The sequence below is a fragment of the Eutrema salsugineum genome, unplaced genomic scaffold, assembly GCF_000478725.1.
Source record: "Eutrema salsugineum unplaced genomic scaffold, Eutsalg1_0 scaffold_16, whole genome shotgun sequence".
Classification (NCBI taxonomy): domain Eukaryota; kingdom Viridiplantae; phylum Streptophyta; class Magnoliopsida; order Brassicales; family Brassicaceae; genus Eutrema; species Eutrema salsugineum.
In genome coordinates this window covers 1237977-1259658 of record NW_006256858.1, presented here as the reverse complement: position 1 = coordinate 1259658, position 21682 = coordinate 1237977, and the positions used below count along the sequence as shown (strand labels likewise).

General features: G+C 34.3%; 7 protein-coding genes and 1 pseudogene across 7 annotated transcripts; 6 read left to right on the top strand and 2 right to left on the bottom strand.

Moving 5' to 3' along the window:
- Nucleotides 1-331: 331 nt before the first annotated feature.
- On the bottom strand, nt 332-5361 carry LOC112087791 (annotated as a pseudogene).
- A 713-nt stretch (nt 5362-6074) lies between these two features.
- On the top strand, nt 6075-6608 carry LOC18021668 (beta-galactosidase 15). The gene is made up of 2 exons (XM_006403670.1): nt 6075-6425; nt 6495-6608. Exons 1-2 carry the CDS (start codon nt 6075-6077, stop codon nt 6606-6608), a joined length of 465 nt encoding a protein of 154 aa, XP_006403733.1.
- Nucleotides 6609-8020: 1412 nt separating this feature from the next.
- LOC18021667 (beta-galactosidase 7) lies at nt 8021-8867 on the top strand. The gene is made up of 2 exons (XM_006403669.1): nt 8021-8380; nt 8754-8867. The coding sequence occupies exons 1-2, from the start codon at nt 8021-8023 to the stop codon at nt 8865-8867; spliced, it is 474 nt and encodes a 157-aa protein (XP_006403732.1).
- Nucleotides 8868-10109: 1242 nt separating this feature from the next.
- Nucleotides 10110-11023, top strand: LOC18021666 (beta-galactosidase 2). The gene is made up of 3 exons (XM_006403668.2): nt 10110-10469; nt 10789-10888; nt 11004-11023. Exons 1-3 carry the CDS (start codon nt 10110-10112, stop codon nt 11021-11023), a joined length of 480 nt encoding a protein of 159 aa, XP_006403731.2.
- Nucleotides 11024-13175: 2152 nt separating this feature from the next.
- On the top strand, nt 13176-13745 carry LOC18021665 (beta-galactosidase 15). The gene is made up of 2 exons (XM_006403667.1): nt 13176-13535; nt 13632-13745. Exons 1-2 carry the CDS (start codon nt 13176-13178, stop codon nt 13743-13745), a joined length of 474 nt encoding a protein of 157 aa, XP_006403730.1.
- Nucleotides 13746-14311: 566 nt separating this feature from the next.
- On the bottom strand, nt 14312-15003 carry LOC18021664. The gene has a single exon (XM_006403666.2). It carries the CDS (start codon nt 14945-14947, stop codon nt 14396-14398), a length of 552 nt encoding a protein of 183 aa, XP_006403729.1. The 5' UTR covers nt 14948-15003; the 3' UTR covers nt 14312-14395.
- A 3822-nt stretch (nt 15004-18825) lies between these two features.
- LOC18021663 (beta-galactosidase) lies at nt 18826-19486 on the top strand. Its single transcript, XM_006403665.2, has 2 exons — nt 18826-19248; nt 19356-19486. The coding sequence occupies exons 1-2, from the start codon at nt 18865-18867 to the stop codon at nt 19467-19469; spliced, it is 498 nt and encodes a 165-aa protein (XP_006403728.1). The 5' UTR covers nt 18826-18864; the 3' UTR covers nt 19470-19486.
- Nucleotides 19487-20684: 1198 nt separating this feature from the next.
- Nucleotides 20685-21280, top strand: LOC18021662 (beta-galactosidase 14). The gene is given in 3 exon segments (XM_024158020.1): nt 20685-20877; nt 20880-21037; nt 21167-21280. Coding segments are annotated over 3 exon segments (465 nt in total).
- The last annotated feature ends 402 nt before the right edge of the window (nt 21281-21682 follow it).

The window sequence follows — 21682 nt, the reverse complement described above, 5'->3', positions numbered from 1 at the left end:
CACGTATCTGAGAAGATCAGCCTAGCGAGGAACCATGCCACGTGAACCTTTCATGCATCAATAGCTTTTGACTTAGCATGTACGCAAGCATTACGGTCGGTTAAAAAGTAATATAAAACAATTAACAAGCACACTTTCTGATTTAATGAATTCGAGTTCAGAAACATTACAGCCATGCTAATACAGACTATTAAATCACAGATTTCGATTCTTATAGTATATTCAGTTTACATAAAACTTAAAACCAAAACAAAATTAAGAAGAGATGGCTTGATTCAAACATTTTTTTTTTTAATGAATGTAAAATTTATTTAATCAAAACAGTGTTACATCAAGTGCATTTGTTTTTTAATTTTAGAAGAAAGAAAATTTTACGATAGAAATTAATCTCGAGGAGACCATCTTCATAGTCTTTATCTCCTTGAAGCTTGATGGAGCTTAAGTGATTCCTCACACTTTTATCGATCATCTTTATAAGTTTCACCGGAGGTGAAGGGTCTTCTCCATGTCGCTTTGAGTTTCTTTCTTGCTAGATGCCATATATTGTAGCTTGAATCGTATACTGCAGCACGAATCGAGACACAATTGTGAGAGATGCGGCTTGGGTGAGATGTATCAAGTCCTCCCAATTCGTGGTAAATTTCTCCCTGAGGATGCCTTTGGCCAGAACAGTCCATATCTGCGAGGAGTAGGAACATCCAAAAAACAGATGTTGTTTGGTTTCCATCGGATGCTGACAAAGATAACAAGCCGGATCAACATTTGCATTTCACTTTAACATTTTTTCTCCCGTAGACAATCTGTTCTGCATAACAACCCAGTGGAAGAAAGAGTATTTTGGTGTGGCGTGCTTGAACCAGACATCTTCCGCCCAAGTACACATTGTCTGTGGTTCTCTGATGAGTAACCGAGTTGCTTTGGAGTTAAACCGAGGTCTGTATGTGTCTTCCTTGGATTTCCATTTGACTATATCTGCTTCTTCGAAATTTGCAGAGGCGCGAGTTTTCTCAATATCCTCCTCAACCCTGTTTAATAGATCAACCCGATGCCTCCTTCGCCGATGGTTTTTCAGCACAGTTTCCACCGTTGCATTTAGTCGAATCCCAAATCAATACAGCTATGAGCTCCTAACAGGTCAAACAGTCTTCCATGCGATGACCAGTGGTCACACCAGAAGGAGGTATCTCGCCCACTCCTGATTTCCACCCGATGAAAAGATTTTGCAAGAGGTCTCAGTTTAAGGATTTTACGCCACATCCAAGACCCCGAGTTCGTCGTATCCTTTATCGACCAGAAAGATTCCTTGGCCAGAAGATTAGTGTGAATCCATTTAGCCCACAAAGATTCTCGACAAGCCAATACCCTCCATATCAGCTTCAGCCCACAAACTACATTTGTCTCCTTTAAAGGTCTTATTCCCAAACCTCCCTCTGATTTCTCTTTTGTGATGATGCTCCAAGCAATCTTTGCTTTGTGAGTATTCAAAACCGGTCCAGACCATAGAAATGCCAAACAGAGCTTCTCAATTTCCTTAATGCAAGCACCAGGCAGTCGAAAAGCAGATAACCAGAAGGCGGTGACACTGGTCAGAACCGATCGAATCAATTGTAATCTGCCCGCGTAAGAAAGCTGACGAACCGTCCATGAATTTATATTAGCCTTGATCTTCTCCAACAAAGGCAAATAGTCAGTCGCGGTCATACTCTTCGTGAGTAATGGAAGCCCCAAATAGCGCACAGGCAGATGTCCTACAGCAAAAGGAAAATTCTCAAGAATTGAGTCTCTGCCCGACTGAGACACACCTGCCATATAAATCGTTGACTTCTCCAAGCTAATCTTTAAGCCTGAGTACCGAGCAAACTGCTGGAAAACCTTGAGAATACCATCAATTGACCGCTTCCTTCCATTCGTAAAAACCATAATGTCGTCAGCAAAGCACAAATATGTTAAAGAGACATTTTGACATCTCGGGTGAAAACCAATTTCTTTTTTTCTTTGCTGAATCATCGAGTAGCTTGGAGAGAACATTCATGGTGATCACAAAAAGGTATGGAGAGAGGGCACAGCCTTGCCGCAAGCCCCGCTCACTACGAAAATAGGTCGCTAGCTCTCCTTTCACCTGAACCGAAAAAGAGGCTGTGGAAATACAGAGCCGGATCCAGTGTACAAATGGTTGAGGAAATCCCATTGCAGTAAGCGTGTTAAGAAGAAACGACCACTGAACGGAGTCAAATTCTTTAGAAATGTCTATTTTTAAAGCACACCGAGCTGATACAGAGTCTTTATGATAATCCTTGACTATCTCAGTTGCCAGAAGAAGGTTTTCCATCAACAATCTGTTTTTAACAAACGCCGATTGGTTGGGAGCTATCATCCTGGGCATTAGACTCTTAAGTCTGTTTGCTATCAACTTAGAGATGACCTTGTAAATGACATTGCAGCAAGATATGGGTCTGTAGTCCCTCATCTCCTTTGCATCACCTTTCTTTGGAATGAGAGCCAAGATAGTGGAATTGATACCCTTTGGAAGGAACCCTTTTAAAAAGAAAGACTGCACTGCCACCATGAAGTCTTTTCCTATTAAAGGCCAAGCTGAACGGAAGAACTCACTTGTATACCCATCTGGTCCCGGCGATTTATTGCCTGGCATCGAGAATAATACATTTTGAATCTCTTCTTCAGTTACTTGCCTAACCAGCATCTCGCAATCAAGAGGATCACATCTAAACTCCAACAGCTCCTCTAGAAAATCGACTGAAACCCCTTCGAAATCATCAGGTTTATGTGTGAGAAACTCATTGAAAAATCTCTCTGCTTCCTGCTTTATATCATCATGCATATTCGCTATAGAGCCATCTCCACACTGGATCTCTCTGATACTATTTCTTGCCTCTCTGATCTTAACTGCAGCATGGAACACTTTATTGTTCTGATCTCCAACCTGAAGCCAATGTAGTTTCGATTTCTGTCTATAAAATTCCTCCTCAAGAGATGCGACATGTTGCCATCTCAAAAAAGCATCAGTCTCATCCTTAACATGTTCCGGCGTTGGTGACTCCATGGTAATGTTCTGTTTTTCGTACAGATCGTCCAAAGCCAATTTTACTCGCTTTGGCAAGTTTCCCAGCTTGTCTTTACTTAACGTCCTGAGTTTTGGTTTCAGAGTCTTTAACTTTTTCCCCAATCTGAATAGTGCTGACATCGAATGATACAGAGGCGCAATGGTAGACCAGTGCTCCTCAATCAATGGCAGAAACTCAGGCATGTTACCTACTGAATTTACAAATTTAAATGGTCTTTTCTTTGATGGCTCCATCATGTCCATTTGGATCCTACATCGAAGATGGTCTGAGCACCCTCCAGACTCAAAAGTGCAATAAGCTTGTGAATATCTGTGTAACCACACATCATTCATAAGCACTCTGTCCAGTTTTTTGCAGATCAAGCCCTCCTCCCTTTTGTTACACCCAAGTGAACAAAGTACCATGGCCTCCCAAATCAGAAAGATAACAATGCTGCACTGTTTCTTGAAAGTCTCTCATACCCGGCGTTGAAATCGGACTTTCTGTGTTTGAGTGTTCCTCTATATCCAAGATCTCATTAAAATCCCCCATAATTATCCAAGGTTTATTTCTAAACATTGGGGAGTTATGGTGATTCTTTAAGTCTTCCCAAAGGCTTTTCCTTCCCTCAGCAGTGTTAAAAGCATAAACAAAAATGCAGAAAAATTCCTCCTCTGCTCCATCCATCATTACTGAGCATGTAACAAGTTGATCACTTTTGAAAACTGGAGATAAACGAACTGTATGTCTCCATAGAACCCAAATTCGACCCAACTGATTGTGCTCATAGTTGGCCATAAACGACCACTCTTTAAAAACCGAATTGACAATATTTACAGCCTTTGCTTCTTTGACCCTCGTTTCCAACAGACAACAAAATTGCATACCCGCCTCCGTTATCCAGTTTCTAACCGTGGAATGTTTAAATGATTTGTTGAATCCGCGCACATTCCAAAAGAAACTTGACATTTAATTTCTGCGAGGGGCCTTTTTTACCGTAGTTCCCAGGTTATCCTTGTTCTCTACAGTTGCAGGCTCTGTCAAAAACTTATGACGGCTCTTTGAATCACGGGGTAATGGTTGTCGTAGAGTAGTTCCTCCGACTTCCTGACTCTTTGAACCCGAGCCTTGTGTTTGAGTTGTCACTGCTATTTTCCCAACATCCTCTACCTCCTGATTTTCAACTATCTCTCCTTCCTCTCCATTATCACTAAGAAGAGCAAACTTTGAGGCCGATATAATCTGATCCTGTCTAGTCTCGATAGTTTGAGCTTTCGTCGGACTTCGTCCCCTCTTTGAAGGTGAGACTCTAGTCCACTCCTCTGAATTAGCTGTCTTATCGTGTCCTTCCTGTTTCTGTTTAGATCGATCAACCGTATCCTCACTTGCTTTACTGGGCGTATTAATATTGTTTGGTACTAAAGCTGCAGATTCTCCCTCTAAGTTACCAGTTTCCCGAGCTTGCGTAGGTATCACTGCACCTTGAGGGGTTGTCACCGTGACTGCTTTTTCACCACTTTGTTTCTTGTTGATTACGCAAGCTGCTTTTAGGTGCCCATTTCTCACAGGTCTTACATCTTGGAGGCAGCCACGGATAAGAAAATTCTACCTCTGATTCCATCCCCTGTTTCATGAAGCTTATCTTTTTCGGGAGCTCCTTGGTAAGATCAGCATTCACGAAGATTTTTGCTAACTCGAAGTTGGAACAAGCTGATGTTTCCGGGTGCAGGTGCTTTGGTTCACCTACAGCACTTGTTATGAAGCTGAGACCTTTCCAGGAAAACATATTCATAGGCACATATCTGAGATGAACCCACAGGGGAACGGATTTTACTTCCGGTGTATCATCTTCTGTGTGTGGAGACCATTTACATACCACCATGGGGATATCAGCAATATTCCACATACCACGTTTGAGAATCCGAGCACGCATCTGTGGGTTCGTGATTCGAAATCTCATCGTTGTGGGATTAACCACAATGACTTCCACTTTATCGCCTTGCGACCATATTTTGTTTACAATAACATGAACTTTAGCGACATGAGGAGCCACCGATAAGAACCGTCCGACCACGAAATCTTCCCACAGCGGAGATGGATTCTCGAAAACCTCGTCAGGAACCTCAACTGAACGACATCCGTCTGATTTTTTGATGTCTACCTTGTACCTTGTCAAAACTTGCTTACTTTGTACCACCGAAGCAAAAGACGCCCCCACATGACGAGGACTTCCCATCGGCTTCAGAGGTGATTGAGATCGGGGTGAGGGAATGCCCTCATGCTCCTCCGGCGATGCCATCGTGACGACGGCCACGCCGGGAAACTCGCGTGAGAGAAAAGAAACTTGAAAACCCTATCGCCTTTCTGATCGCCTCCAGAGCAAAACTTGATTCAAATATTATACAGACGAGATTTTTGTTTTTTTTCCTTTTGATAATGAAAGGGTGATTCAGGTTTTAATGATATGATTAATCAGAAAGTCCTTCCACGATAGTTGTAACTGTCTCCAGATCGATAAATTGTACAACATATTTATCATTTGTTGGACGCAATCGTAAAGACATGAATGAAATTGTTTACAAACATAACACATCCAAAAGAAGATTTTCTCGATCGAGCCTTCATATATTAACAAAATCAATTAGTTGAGAGGAGAATTTAAAGGCCAGTGGATCATTGTAAATATGTGAATCGTGTAACCGGTTAAACTCTCTTATGGGAATGTTTTTTTCAGCCATCAAATAATTAATCGTGTGAAAAAGTCAGAAGAAATGTCGTTCACTAATATGCCCGCAACCCGAGAAGGAGAACGAAAAAATTAAAAAAAACTTAATATAAACAAAAAATTGAGAGAAACTTTAAGACCACATGATTTCGCCTCTCAAATAAACTTTGATTCTTATTTTTTTTTAAAGAATATAATCACCTATATAGTATATACATCCATAAATAGCATGTTTAGCAGATTCATTATTCTTTTCTTTTGATCATTTATGAGAAGACCAAAACAAAATGGGCACTTCACATTATCCTCGTCTTCATGGTTGTATTGTGCTTCTTGTTCTGTTTCTTTCCTCTGAGCTAGGTTTAGCTTCAGCGATCGATGTTTCTTTTCACGGTGATCAGAAACGTAGTCTCTCTAGCTCCACTCCTTCCCCTCGTGGTGGATCTAGCGAATATACAATGTGCGCCGATCATAGCGAGGCTAAGGATGGTAAGCCAATCGCATTAAATTTTGAATGCGAAAAAGGATATGTTATGTCAAAGATCAGTTTCGCCGACTATGGCCAATCTACTGGTAGTTGTGGAAAATTTAAACGCGGCAAATGCGGAGCAACCAATACCTTGGCTATTGTCAAAAAGGTAAACAAAAAAAATACACATTACAATTTCATGAAATTCTTCTTCTTATGATTATTATTACTTTTGCAGAAATGTCTTGGGAAAATGACGTGTGAGTTGTTTGTTCCTGACAAGATTTTTGGTCCGAGCCACTGCAAGGGAGCTATTAAACTCGTTATTGACGCTACTTGTAAAAAAACTTAGGATTTTCTAGCGACTCTTATTGCATTGTCTCTTTTCTTGTTTTGATAAAATTGTTATTGATCATATTTATTGTTTTTCAATAAGGATCTTTAAAATTAATAAAAAGTAAAAATATGTATACTTTTAAAAAGAGTGAGTCGAAAATTGTTCTTCTAAAATTCAATAAGTACACATTCTTTTCATATACTATTTTTCTAAAAAAAAAAGCTAAAATTCTCTCCTTTTTTAGTAAGTTCTGTTTTACATCTAATCTATATCCAAAAATTAATCATAATAATGGTAAATGTCTTCTCTACAGTATGTAGAACAATGCGATCGTTTAAAGTACAATCCAAACAGAATTAAGTTACTCGGTTTATAGCAACGTGATGTTTCAGCTGTATTAGTAATCGTATTTGAAGCATGCAATCAAACCTGGTCTAAGTGGATAAGACAAAGAGTGCGAATGATAAGGATCGATTTAACTATTATTACTTTCTAGAGTATGACAGCATAATTGTCATCATAGTTGAATGCAAATGTAATAACAATATAAGAGCATCATTATCGCATATACTGAAAATATAAGAGCATCATTATCGCATATACTGAAATGGATTTCTAAACCCAAAATATTAGTTAAATAATGGACTGAAGCCCAAAAAACAAGTAGAGTCAATCCTTATTTTGGAGTTGGCGGAACCGGTTCTTCTCACACACACGTGTCACACATGCATTGGACAGAATAAATTCTCCGCTAAATTTTTTTTTTCTGGGCCAAATCGCATTTAATTTTTTTTTTTTAAGAATCTTTACAAAAGTTTTACCAATAATCCATTAAATCAAAACGTTTTTTAATATGGTTTCTTATTCAACAATTAATATTAAAAAACACTTAAGAAACTCATAATAGGATTTTGGGATAATGATGGTCTAAGTATATAACATGAGTGGGTTTGTCTATATTCATAAATAATATATCCAACGAAGAACATATTACTTTTCCGTGTTTATATATACAATTAAGTCAATTAGCACAGAACAAAAAAGTTAAGATCAAGGCATAATTGTGAAACCGATAAATTCTATCTTATGGGAGAAAGTCTTACTATTTTTTTTTTTAACTGAAAATGTAAACCTATTATTTAGTAATCATGAAAAAGTCAGAAGAAATGTCATTCACTTACACCTCCAAAAACCAAGAAGGCGAGGAAAATGAAAAAAAAAAACGGAAAAAATAACTAAACAAGAAATTGAGAAAACTTCAATACCACATCCACACACAAACCCGACTCTGAAACAATCTTTCTTTATTTTTTGTAATCTTTTTCTTGAGCATTACCTATATATATATCAGACTACACCCATAAATAGTCTTATTACCATTCTCATTAATTATCCTTTCTCATCTTTTATGAGAACACCACAAAGAAATGGGAACTTTACAATATTGTCGTCGTCTTCATGGTTTTGTTTGGCTTCTTGTTCTGTTTCTTTCTTCTGTCTTTAGTTTAGCTTCAATGATGGACGTTTCATTACAAGGTCACCGGAAACGTATTCTGTCTGGCTCCAATACACATTCCCCTCATAGTAACACTGGTCCAAATGAATACACAGTGTGCGGAGATGCTACTGAGGTTGACGGTAGGCTAATGCCACCGAATTTTGATTGCGACGAAGGAGATGTTATCTCAGATATCAAATTTGCCTTCTATGGGCAACCCACTGGTGATTGTGGAACATTTAAACGCGGCAAATGCGGTCCACACAATGCACTGAATATCGTCAAAAAGGTACACAAAAATTTACATTAATAATCTGTTGAAAGTAAATAAATCAAATGTTATTTTGAAACAAATTTTCACAATTTTTTATTATATTTGTTTTTTCTTACAAAATAAGGTTAAATCTTGGAATATATTTAATATATTCTATTAATTTATAAGAAGAGTACGGATTTTTTCTTTTTTTATATAAAAAAGTTAGACTGAAATCATAAAACTATCTTTTTAATAAAAAAAAATATTATTCTTAATTATAGACACTAAATTTGAAAGGGAAAAATAAGTCTGTTTTAATATTTTGGCAACAAGGGAAATTTTTTTTTCAAATATTATTATTGTTCTTGTGTACCCTTGTTCTTACTACTATAACGTACTTGTGCAGAAATGTCTTGGGAAAGGGAAGTGTGAGTTGCTTGCTTCGGACAAGATTTTTGGTCCGAGTCACTGCAAGGGAACTATTAGATTCGTTATTGAATTTACTTGTAAAAAAACTTAGGTTTCTTGATTCCTACGTTAAAGTGTACGCGTTTGTTTAATTGATTCTTATTGCATTGTTCTCTTTAGAGCCAATGTACATTACATTATGATCTCCGAATAGAAAGCCGAAACAAATTCGTGGTAACACTGACATATTACTTTACATCAATTATGATAAGTGATGCAAAAACGATCTCATATTGGTTTAATGATTATTAGGGATTTTTTTATGTGTCTAGGTCAATGTTCGAAGCTCTTTATTGTGATTTCAATAATTGATGGTACTTATAGATACTTCTAAAGACAATAAACCCGAATTTCTATATAAATTCGTAGGATTAGTCTGGGTTCTGACTTATACACTAGAAAAAAATTGATGCGTAATTTTACTCCACTTATAGTATTTTATATTCCCTCCATTTCAAAAACCTTTTTATTTTATACTTTGTTCACATCTAATTTTTCTTAACAACTTTTAGTATATCATTTTCTGTGCTTATTTATTAGTTGCTTTTGTCAAGAGGAGAAGGCAATGCTTGTGAACTCGTGCGGAGCGGCTCGCAAGAAAACGCCTGCGTAAAGATGAAGTTGGATGTTTTTATTCTATTTGCCCTCATTACATCAACATGACTATGTAAACAGTTAACCTTTTTCAATTTAATGACGTTGCAAAATATAATATTCATTAATTAAAACTATATAATTAATAGTGAATAAAATAGAACATACACAACACCTGTCTTTATAAAACAAATTTTATTCAAAACGTTCGTTAGAATAATAACGGCCACTTCCAAATTATATCAGTGATGATAATTCATTGATATTTATTAGTAAGTGACATAAAATAAATGACGTAAATTAGTGTAAACTAGAGAAAGCAGTGGTCTAATGAAATGTAGTAGTATATTTGCATATTTTGCATAACTTGGTATGTGTTATTAAAAATAGAGTATGTAATTTAGAACACTATATTAGGAAAACAGTCAGAATGAATGTCTTTCACAACATCTCCGAGAACAAAGTAGGACGAACAGTGAAAAATAGAATAAAAGGGAACAAAATTAAAACGAAAAAAATCATTGAAAACTTCGCAGCGACATTCGCACACGAATTCGCTTCCCCAACAAACTTTACTAAAAGTTTTTATTTAGCCAACAATATATCATCTATACATATAACTAAACTCGTCAAGGAACCTGCTTAGCAATTTCATTATATCCTTCAGATTTATTAATAAGATATCCAAAAATATATGAAAATGTCATATAGCCGTGGCTTCATCATCTTACGTCTTGTTATGTTTATTTCCTTTCTTTCTGGTTTTGTTTTGAAGATCAACGGTTCTTATGATCATGCAAGAGACATCAAAATCCACAGTGATCGGAAACGTATTCTCGCTGGTTCCAAATCTGAAGAATGGCCTCCAACAGGCAAGGAATATGTACTTTGTGGGATTCATAAACTACCTGAAAATGGTCCTTTTTCTTCTCCCATGTGCGATAAAGGATATGTTATTAGTGAGATCAAATTCGCCGACTACGGTCAGCCCACAGGTTCATGTGAAACGTTTAAACGTGGAAAATGTGGTGCACCCGCTACTTTACAGATCGTCAAAAAGGTTTCACTAAACTTGAACTATCTGTTTGAAATAAGAACTACTGCATGTATATCTCCGTTCCAAAATAAATCTTGTTGTACATTTTCACCACATTTTTAAAAGATATATAAATTATACATCTTATATATCATATTATATAGATTATACATTGAAGTGAGGTTATTTTTTTAATTAATATGTTGAAAAATATGGATAAAACAAATGTTTTAATAAACAAAAGTAAAATCCTAAAGTAACACTTAATCATTTAAAACGGAGGTATTATTGAAAAAAAGATAATAGATCATATTATTAACTTTTTTATTCTTATTTCATGCAGAATTGTATTGGAAAAGAAGAGTGCTGGCTTCCTGTGACAGACGACATGTTTGGGCCGACTCATTGCAAAGGACCTATCAGTTTCGCTTTTTTGGGTACTTGTAAGAAAAAAAAAATATAGCTTAGAGGCTAGTGATTCGATAATATAACAAATTTGCTCTTCTTTTTTTGTTTGATGAAGTTTTTGATATTTATGATCTTTTTTTCTTTTTCAAGTAAGGACCTTTGCTAGATAGCACATATGTTGCTAATTGACGGAACCCCGAATCAACATTCTGTTTTCTACTTCAATCCATCACAACTTGTGATGTGTCCTAACAAACTATTTTTATTTATTTCTCATTATGTAACATAAAGAAAATGGCCAAACCTTCACTACACGAATACAAAATTGACTACAAAAAATCCATGAGGAGTGAATCAAGGATGAGCTCATAAAAAATGACATGGGATTGTATGTCGGAGTCGGAGCTGGTTGTTAATATGATAAATTTTGAAGAGGAAGTGTATGAAACTTCAAACCCTATATAGAAACGAAGGAAAACAAATTTAGTGGATAACATTATAATAACGACAAAAAAAATCACAAAAAATGATAAGTTGAGAGGATTTCAAACGTCAAAATCCTCTTACGTATTGAAAACACGTAGTCTTCATTGTTTGTCTTATAAACATTTTGAACTCATTTATAAGAAAAACATAAAGATAACCTGATGATAATAGTCTAGAACACACAGATCGTAGTTTCTTTTTTAGAAAATACTATTTATACTCATAGAAGAATCATTAACGCCACTATCTCTTGAAATTTGACAACACGAATTCGCCAAATTGATACTACTAAAAACATCGCAGCCACACGAATTCGCTAAGTTGATGCTAAAACAAATATTAAATAAAAATATATAAAATTAAAACCTCACATGTTTCTATAATTCGTTACTAGTCAGTTAATACTTGAGGCAAAAAAGAAAAGAATAGAAAAATCGAAGAAAATTTACACGACAAATCGATAGAAAACATCGCAGCCACATCCGCAGACGAATTCGCCTCTCCAACAACTTTATTATTTAAAGTTTTAGAAAAAGTCAATATCAAAACATTACCTATATATAACTCTAACTACATCCCTAAGTAGCCTTTGCTTAGCATGCTCATTAAACTTCTAACTTATTTATAAGATAACCAACAAAAAAAAAAGAAATGGAAACTTCACTGTATCCTCATTTTCATAGCTTCATCATTTTGCTTCTTATCATAGTGATCGGAGACGTAATCTCTCTGGTTCCAAGCCTGGAGGATCTCCTCCACCAGGCAAAGAATATCCACTGTGCGGCTTAAATAACCCAAAGGAGGATGGTAACTTATTTAGAACCATTGATCTCTGAAGCAAAACAAGACACAAAGGAAAGAAACATAACAAGAAGCAAAATGATGAAGCCATGACGTCGAAAATTATGTGAAGTTTCCATTTATGAAGCAGAACTCAGAGGGATCATGAAAATGCTAGCAAACTACTTAATTACGGGTATATTTAGACATATATGGGTAGTGTTTTCGTATTGTATTTTTAGTAAGGGTTAAATCATGAAAGATTGTTGGAGAGACGAATTTGTGTGCGGATGTCGCTGCGAATTTTTCTATCAATTTTTCGTTTAGTCACGTTCTAATTTTTTCTTCCTCTCTTTCACGTTTTATCCTTCAAGGCTTTCGGAGGTGTTGGTGAAGGACATTCATTCTGACTTTTTCGTGATTGTACAGTGGCATTCTATTTACTGCTCAATAATAAATTATAATATTACGTGTTCCTAAGTTTATTGCTTAGAAAATACAAAAAAAAGATTGAAAATTGAACACACTAATCTTCGGAATTTGCATTCGTTATCTACTTCTTCTTTTCTCCGTCGACAACTACTAATAATTAGTTTCATTTTGTCACACGTACAAAATTGTTTTACTCCTATATTATATTTGTGATATTGGTATACAGTAAAATATATATCGAGTGATCCAAAATATTTCCAAATGATTCAGTTGATGATATAAACAATTGATGAAACGGGATGGAATGGTTTTTTTTTTTGTCTTTGAAAATGCAAACCTATTAATAAATAAAGTAATTGTGGAAAAATTCAGAAAGAGTGTCCTTCTCCACCTCCGAAAACCAGAGAGAGAATGGGAAAATAAAATAGTATTTAACTTCAAAATTGTGAGAAAACTTTGTGGCCACATATCTACACAAGAATTTGTCTCTCCAACAAACTTATTTTATTAATCTTTAACAAAAAAAAACTTAAAAAAAAACATTATACCAATATATAACTATACATCCTTTTTTTGTTCAACTTAAACATATCCTTGATTTTGAATTTATGAGAACATAAGAAAATGAATACTTCACATTGTCATCATGGCTTCATTATTTTGCTTCTTGTTTTGTTTCATTCATCTCTATTTGCTTTCGCTTCAAAGATTGACGTTTATCATGATGCAAGACGCATACAAATCGAAGGTGACCGAAAACATATTCCCTCTCATTCTAATCGTAACCCTCGTCAACAAGGCAAGGAATATTCAGCGTGTACGAATCATAAATCTGTTCAGGGTCCGATAACACGTATTTTCTGCAATGGCGGATATGTTATCACCAAGATCAATTTCGCTGATTATGGCAACCCCACTGGTACATGTGAACACTTCAGACACGGCAATTGCGGCGCACTAGCTACCTTGAGACTCGTCGAAAAGGTAAGAAAGTTTTGGTTCGTCTTTTTTCATGGAAAGTAGATTAAATTGTAAATATTTCAATGAATTCTTATTGTTAGTATATATTATTGTGTGCAGAATTGTCTTGGAAAAACAATGTGTATACTTTTTGTTACGGATGAAATGTTTGGTCCAAGCCACTGCAAGGGAGCCCTTACGCTCGCGGTTGAAGCCACTTGTACAAAGAAATAGGTTTCTTGTTTCTTACGTAAGTGTTTTTCTTAAGAAATGTTTATTGATTTTTCTCTTTTCTGGTTTTCATCTAAGTTGATCGTATTTATTATTTTACAACAAATGAGGCTCTTTGAGGCACGGATCTTTTTGTTTTCGGCCGTTGGACCTCTTGTAGTTTAGCTGTCGGTTCTAGCTAGTTTCGTCTTTGGATTCTAAAAGTAAACATGATTTTTAATGTTGTCACTTGGTATAACACTTAAAATTGAAATCATTTAGGCTAAAAGTCAGTTAATAATTTATTCATTTCAATATACTCTTACAGATACAGACCCAATATAGACCCAACAAAAAGTGGTTAAGTTCCCAAGTGAACAATAAGTCTCTCTCTTTTGTTTTGCTTTTTAGGCTTATAAGCATTTGATAGGGAAAATAATAATTTATCTACGATTTCATGAATTACTAGTTTCATGTGAGATGTCGTCGATATTATTAATATTTCTAAGTTTATTAACATATAATCACTCCAGCGAATACGAAAATCAACATCATTTAAATGCTAAAACCGTGAAACAAATTAAACCATAATTTTTTTTTTTAACAAGGGGAAACCATAATATTCAAAAATTACATGAACTTTAAGGTTATGCATATTCGAAGGTTTACCTTAACTACCCTTTGAAACTACTCGTAACGCTTAACTGGTCTGAGTTTGCCCTCCGGTTAGCTCCGCCGCCGTAACCGCCGCACTTTGCCACCGTCCTCACACTTTCTACAAACGCTTCCGTTTCCACATCCTCCGCAAGAATTTCCGCCAAGTGCTCCGGACTTATCACAAGCCTCACTTTCCACACTCCGCCGCCATTCGCAGCCTCCTTCACCGACGTCGTTTTCCCGTAAGACATTCTGTATGGCGTTGCTAATAATTGGTCGGAAGAATATTGTTGAGCGGTTGTGGTAACGGAAGAAAGAGGAAGAAGGTAGTAAATGTTCCCGGGAAAGAGCTCTTCGCCGTGGAGAAGCGGCGGAGATGAGTGGTAAAGGCTTAAGGTGTCGTGGATGATGTAGCCGGGAAATTCCTTGGTGATGAAGTCGGCGAAGATTGGAGGATGAAGCTCCATTACGCCGCCGTTTGGAGTTACCACTTTGATTAATAAATCATTTTTATCGTATAGTTTTCTTGCACCACCGGCACCATTGCCTAAAAATACGCAGTTACCCATATTTTCAAAAACTAAAATAATAACACAATAATATATGTGTAGATATATAAGTCTTGGAATCTGAAGAAACCCAAAATGAAGATGGGTTTAGGATAAGGGTTTTCTTTGAGGAGGAGCTGAAGTATAAAACTATGCAACGTCCAAGAACATAATTGTGGATGGTCCACCACTTTTCTTTGTAAAAAAGGAACGAAGATCTTGTGCGCACGATTTAACATCATGTGCTGTAACTGGTACTCAGTTTTAGAGATATTCGGAATTATATGAATTAAAAAAAATGGGATACGTAAAAAATGAGATAACAGAGAGAATCTCCGGTCTCTAAAAAAAAACAATTTCAATTAGTGAAAAACCCCACACATTAAAAAGTTAGCTGTATAGTCATCATATGGAAGTGTTGTGATACGAGCACCATTAGAGTGAGTTTTTAACAGAATTAATTCACATTATTAAAACTAGCTGAATATCCGCACGTTACGTGCAGGTTTTTCTTTTCAAAATTTTCAAATTTTTTTTTATATTTTTATAAAAATTAATATAATCATCACTTATTACTTACTTACTTGTTAATATTTTATTCTAAAAAATTATAAAATATTAATATATATTGAATATTATTTAATAATTTAAAGTTATATTAAGATTAATAAATATCATTCAATATTTTTAATTAGTTATAACATAAATTTTTGTTTAACATTTACAGAAATATTAATTGATAGTCAATTAATTAAAAAAAATTTAATATAATCATCATTTTATTTGTTACTTGTCAGTATTTTATTATAAATAATTTTAAAAAATTAATTTAAAATACATCTTGAATATTATTAAGTAATCTAAATATTATTAAGTAATCTATAATTATATAAAAATTAAATACATATCTATCAATATTTTTAATTAGTTATAACATAAATTTTTGTTTAACATTAATATAAATTTTAATTAAGAATCAATTAATAAAATAAATTTTTCATATTCTTTAAGTGTTTTAAAATTTAATATTAAAATTTATTAATTAAAATTTAAGTATAGATGTCAACCTATCCAATCCAATGCTGATGTGTCAATCATATGGAGAAAGTTGAACAACTTTTATATATAAGATAAAGAAAAAAAAATAGGAGAGATAGAGAGAAACGATTCTCATTTGAGAAACTAAAAAAAACACAAGAAATTCTTTTTACACTTACTCTTTTATGATTGGTTTAGTTGAAATATATTTCAATTAAATATTAATAGAATTTGTGTTTACACTCAAATTTCAATTAAGTATTAATAGAATTTGCGAAGATAACTATGGACCAAACAGTGTATCTTCTTCGCCTGCTGTTTTTTACTCTCTTTTTTTTGTCACTGATGTTGTTGTTTATATTCTTCTTCTTTAATTGATCCATGTCCTACAACAATATAACATTTGTCCTGTTGCTTTATATGAAAAAATGGTTGTGGATAGACGAAAGAAAAAAGACAGTACCATACTGGGGGCACTAAATTACGTACCAACAATTTTTTGGCTGGTCATTATTAATTTTAAGGGTAATGGCCAAACTACATGTTGTATTTCGTCAAGCATTTAAATTAAATTCGAGAGATTTGAACCCACACCACATACTGGAAAAAAATCACTATAGTGATACATCTGTCCCACACTACACGCTGAAATGCAAAAAAAAAAAAAAAGAGCTATAGATTAACAAATGAAATTTGATTTATATATTTATTTTTTGCCTGCTTTGAATAATTATTTTTGTCACAAATGTGACATCCATTATAATATACCAAGATTTGGAGTCTCATATAGTTTTTTTTCTTCTTAGTGAATATAATCTCTCTTAAAAAAAAAGTTTTGAACAAAATCTTGCTATTGACTCTAATGTACCAAGAGTTGGAGCCTCTTATGGTTTCCGATAAACCATCTTTGTAATCAGTTATCCCTAATGAATTTCGTTTGTTGAGTTTTACAACAAGATGATTAGAAAAAAAAAAAAGGAACGTTCACGTGTTTAACTATGGGCCAAACAGAGTATATCGTTGCATCTCTTGTTTTTTACTCTAATTGAGACATGCATGTCCTACATCAATATATAATTAATATTTTGTCTTACTACTTTATAAGAATAAAAAAGGTTGTGGAAAAGCGATCTTTCGGTACACAATTACGTACCAACAATTTCTTGGCGGGTCAATATTAATTTCAAGGGTCCTATCGGGTAATGGCCAATATACATGTTTTTTTCTTTCTAACATTCAAATTCTATTAGAGATATTAGAAGTTTTTTTTTTTTTAAAAAGTCAGAGACAATATTAGAAGTTATATCCCACTCTACATAGTGGACACTGAACACTGTATATGAGAAGTCTCGGCCACTTGTCTCCCACACAACAATATGCTGAAATAGAACAAAAATTAAGATTTAAGAATTACAGAAACGGACTGGTTTATTTATTTATTTATTTTGTCGCTATGATTTATTATTTTTGTGAGATTTAAGAGAAATGTATTGGTGTTGGATCTAATGTGGTTTTGGTTCACATATTTTTCAGGTATTCTTTGAAAATACAGTAGCCTAAAGAAAACTGAATTATTATCAGATAAAATGGGCTAGTGGTTAAGTGGACATTTGCTTTTATTTTGCTCTTAGTTCAATTTCCGGTGGGAAGAATGTTTTACACCATGTTATAAGATATTAGCAAGGGTTGATCTTACACCATATATATCATAAGGTATCAACAAGGAGAAATTAAGTCTTAGCACAAACCTACCCTATTTTTTTTTTTTTTAAACTGAATTCTGACCAAGAAAAGGAAACAAAACTGAGTTTAATTAGTTAGACTATAGAGTGTTACTATTTTGGTATTGGCTTCAGTTCCAGTTTAGCTTCTATTTAAATATATTTTAAAGTAAATTTATTTTAGTTAAAAGTATGAAAATCGAATAATTACAAAAATTTATATATGATTTTCCTTTTCTACATAAAAAAACATTTAATACCTAATTAAAATCAATTCAACAAATAATAAAATAGATTGTCTCATATCTCTTATATTAGTTTATGTCTCAGGGTGGAATTCCTAACATATTTTTATATTCAAGTCCGGCCTTTGTGACTTGTTTTTGTTTTTGTTTTTTTTTTTTTTAAACTAGGTTAATTTCCGTAACATATTTCGATTTGATGAAGCCTAGGTGTTTTGATTTTGTATGTCTTAATAGTTAATACTAGGTTACTGTCGGTACTCGGTATTAACTATTAGAGCCTAAGTCTAAGTGTTAGAAAGGAAGACAAATTACGCACGATTTATATAATTGTCAATCGGACAAATGATTGAAAAGGTTTTATTTTCAACAAACAAAGCTGGAGCACAAAATTCTCTAAAACCAAAGTAATTATAAAAATGATTAAAAAAGGGATACATTTTAAAAAAGAAAGATAATTAAGAAACTAGAAGTACCTGAAATATAATCAACTTTTTAATAAATAATCTTGCTAATTTAACACAAATAAAATTCTGACATAGATAAATGGATAACACAAATAAATTCTCATATTAGCAGTCTAAAGATTAACAAATACTTAATTATGAAACCAAAGAAAGTCAATGATATAAGAAAAAAGTTTTTATTTCTTTTCACTGAATCAAAATTCAAGACCAGTAATATGTAATCCTAGAAAGGCCAGAAGGAATGTCTTTCCCTCAACACCTCCGAAAACCAAGAAAAGAACAAAAAAAAATAGAATGAGAAAATAGAACTACAAATTGAGAGAAAATTTCGTGGCCACATCTTACACTCGAATTCGCCTCTCCAAAACTTAACTAATCCAAGAAAACAAATATCCTATATATAACTACATCCATAAGTAGTCTACTTAAACATTTTCGTTATCCTTGATTTACGAGAACAGAGAAGAAAAATGCATACTTCACATTGTCTTCGTCGTCATGGCTTCATTTTGCTTCTTGTTCTGTTTCATTCATATGTGTTTGGTTTAGCTTCAAAGGTGGACGTTTCTTATGATGCAAGACGCATCAAAATCCACCGTGACCGGAAACGTTTTCTCTCTGATTCTAATCATCACCCTCGTTACGAGTTAAGGGAATCTCATCAACATGTCAAGGAACATGCAGCGTGTATTAAACCTGAACCTGATCTCGTTCCTTTAACGGGTCTTGATTGCATGGAAGGATATGTTATCACCAAGATCAATTTCGCTGACTATGGCAACCCCACTGGTACATGTCAAGACTTTAGACATGGCAATTGCGGTGCACCAGCTACCTTGAGACTCGTCAAAAAGGTTAAAATAACAATAAAAATTAATTATATGTTGGTTCGCCTTTTCTTCATGGGAGCAAAATTGTGAGATATTTCAATGAATCTTTAATGTTAGCATTATATGTGCAGAATTGTCTTGGGAAAAATAGATGTGCACTTTTTGCTACGGACGAAATGTTTGGTCCAAGCCACTGCAAGGGAGTCTCTAGGCTCGCGGTCGAAGCCACATGTACAAAGAAATAGGTTTTTACTGATTTTTCTCTTACTCCTTTTGATCAAGTTGTTGTTCGTCATATGATGGAAAGATCTGATGTCGATCATCTTTCTAGGACTATTACAATATCGGATCTAGTATCAGGCTTTTGTTTCCTATTTAAAGGTTATCTCAACGCATTTTTATTTTGTTTATTTTTATATCGGATATAATTTATACTGGATGTAGTCAACGTGACCAATTTAGATCGGATCGATTGGACCAGTATTGGATTAAAACGATTTCGGTTTGGATTGGACCATAGTGTGTTTCAATTTTGGTATGATATTAAGTATCACAAGTTTTCAATTAAAAACCAATTGATTTCACTTTTGAAAGGGTTTTGACAGTATTTTAGTTCATCTTTGTGACTTGGGTTTCTAGTTGTTTATATAAGCTCAGGATTACGTGAGTTATGAGTTTCTAACCGTGCACACATCAAGTGTTTAATACTAATATCCTGAGCTTATATGAATCTGAACTGAATTGCTTTCATGGTTAAATCAGTTCTATTCTCTCTCTCTCTCTCTCTCTCTCTCTCTCTCTCTCTCTCTCTCTCTCCCTTGATTTCACAAAGAGCAAGAAAGTTTAATACACAGCAAGAATTTGAGAACCAATTCTGGTGAATTATAGTATTTCAGTGCACACATCAACAAACTTTATACTCTTGGAATATCATAGTTTAACAAAGCGTATTAATGGTGAATATATATGTCTAATTAAATAAGGCAAGTTGGGTGGAAGTATAAGAAACATATACGAAAAATTTCATGACATGACTAAATAGAGAATATAAATGAAAACTCATATTTTGGCCTATACTGTATATAACAATAAAATCAATTAGCAGAGACAAAAAAAAAACTAAAGATCAACCAATAAACCAATGAATCTCACGTCTACGAGAAATATGTTAATTCTTTTTGTTTTTTTTTCAATGAAAATACAAATCTATTTATAAGAAATCGTTGAAAAGTCATAAGCCTTTCCCCAACACCTCCGAAAACCAAGAAAAACTGCAAATCGAGAGGAAAATTGGTGGCCACATCTACACACGAATCGCCTCTCCAAAACATAACTAATCCAAGTTCATTTTTTTTCACCTATATATAAACATCCATAAGTAGTCTATTTTCGCCCCCTGAAAAAAAGTAGTCTACTTATACATTTTCGTTATCCTTGATTATATATGAAAATAGAAAAAAATGGATACTTCACATTGTCTTTGTCGTCATGGCTTCATTTTGCTTCTAGTTTTATTTCATTCCTCTGTGTTTGGTTTAGCTTCAAAGATGGACATTTCTGATGATGCAAACGGCATCAAAATCGACAGTAACCGGCAACGTTATCTCTCTAATTCCAATCAACGTGGCAAGGAATATACCGTGTGTATAAATCAAATCCCGATCCCGGTCCGATGACGCGTATTTCTTGCGATAAACCTAGATATGTTATTACAAAAATTGATTTCGCTGATTATGGCAATCCCACTGGTACATGTGGAGATTTTAGACACGGCAATTGCAGCGCACAAGCTACCTTGAGACTCGTCAAAAAGGTTTTAACAAAATTAACGAACATTAATTTTATGTTGGTTCGCCTTTTCCTCATGCATGGGGAGTAATTAGTAGTAGATAATATATATTTCGATGAAACTTATTGTTAATTAGTATTATATTTTTTGCAGAATTGTCTTGGAAAAAACAAGTGTGTGCTTTTGGTTACGGACGAGATGTTTGGTCCGAGCCACTGCAAGGGAGCTCCTACGCTCGCTGTTCAAACCACTTGTACAAAAGCTTAATTAGGTTTCTTATTTGCTCCTTGAGGCCTTTTCTTAAGTGATTCTCATTGCATTTTTGTTTTCCTTGTATTGATCACGTTCTTGTTGATCGTTAAAGGAAATGTTTCCAATATAAGGGTTGATGCACACATCTGATACAGCAACAAGGCCAATATTATAAAAGAACACAAACCGATATTCTGCAATTGCGTAATATGACAACCATTTAATAAAATGCCAACCAATAAACCAATTTTTTTTTCTTTTGGGTAAAAAATATTGTTCCTACGCCACAAACAGTTGTAGTGCAAGAACAACTCTTAAGTTCTATATTAAAACAATCAAGTATGATCAACGTAATCGAAGAATCTAACAAGATTCAACCATGAACATTAACATATATAATATCCATCCTAATCAAGC

Coding starts and splice junctions, on each gene's coding strand:
- LOC18021668 (XM_006403670.1), top strand. CDS start 6,075: ATGGGCACTTCACATTATCCTCGTCTTCATGGTTGTATTGTGCTTCTT. Junction 6,426..6,494: donor CCTTGGCTATTGTCAAAAAG/GTAAACAAAAAA, acceptor TTACTTTTGCAG/AAATGTCTTGGGAAAATGAC.
- LOC18021667 (XM_006403669.1), top strand. CDS start 8,021: ATGGGAACTTTACAATATTGTCGTCGTCTTCATGGTTTTGTTTGGCTT. Junction 8,381..8,753: donor CACTGAATATCGTCAAAAAG/GTACACAAAAAT, acceptor GTACTTGTGCAG/AAATGTCTTGGGAAAGGGAA.
- LOC18021666 (XM_006403668.2), top strand. CDS start 10,110: ATGTCATATAGCCGTGGCTTCATCATCTTACGTCTTGTTATGTTTATT. Junction 10,470..10,788: donor CTTTACAGATCGTCAAAAAG/GTTTCACTAAAC, acceptor TATTTCATGCAG/AATTGTATTGGAAAAGAAGA. Junction 10,889..11,003: donor TTTCGCTTTTTTGGGTACTT/GTAAGAAAAAAA, acceptor TTCTTTTTCAAG/TAAGGACCTTTGCTAGATAG.
- LOC18021665 (XM_006403667.1), top strand. CDS start 13,176: ATGAATACTTCACATTGTCATCATGGCTTCATTATTTTGCTTCTTGTT. Junction 13,536..13,631: donor CCTTGAGACTCGTCGAAAAG/GTAAGAAAGTTT, acceptor TATTGTGTGCAG/AATTGTCTTGGAAAAACAAT.
- LOC18021664 (XM_006403666.2), bottom strand. CDS start 14,947: ATGGGTAACTGCGTATTTTTAGGCAATGGTGCCGGTGGTGCAAGAAAA.
- LOC18021663 (XM_006403665.2), top strand. CDS start 18,865: ATGCATACTTCACATTGTCTTCGTCGTCATGGCTTCATTTTGCTTCTT. Junction 19,249..19,355: donor CCTTGAGACTCGTCAAAAAG/GTTAAAATAACA, acceptor TTATATGTGCAG/AATTGTCTTGGGAAAAATAG.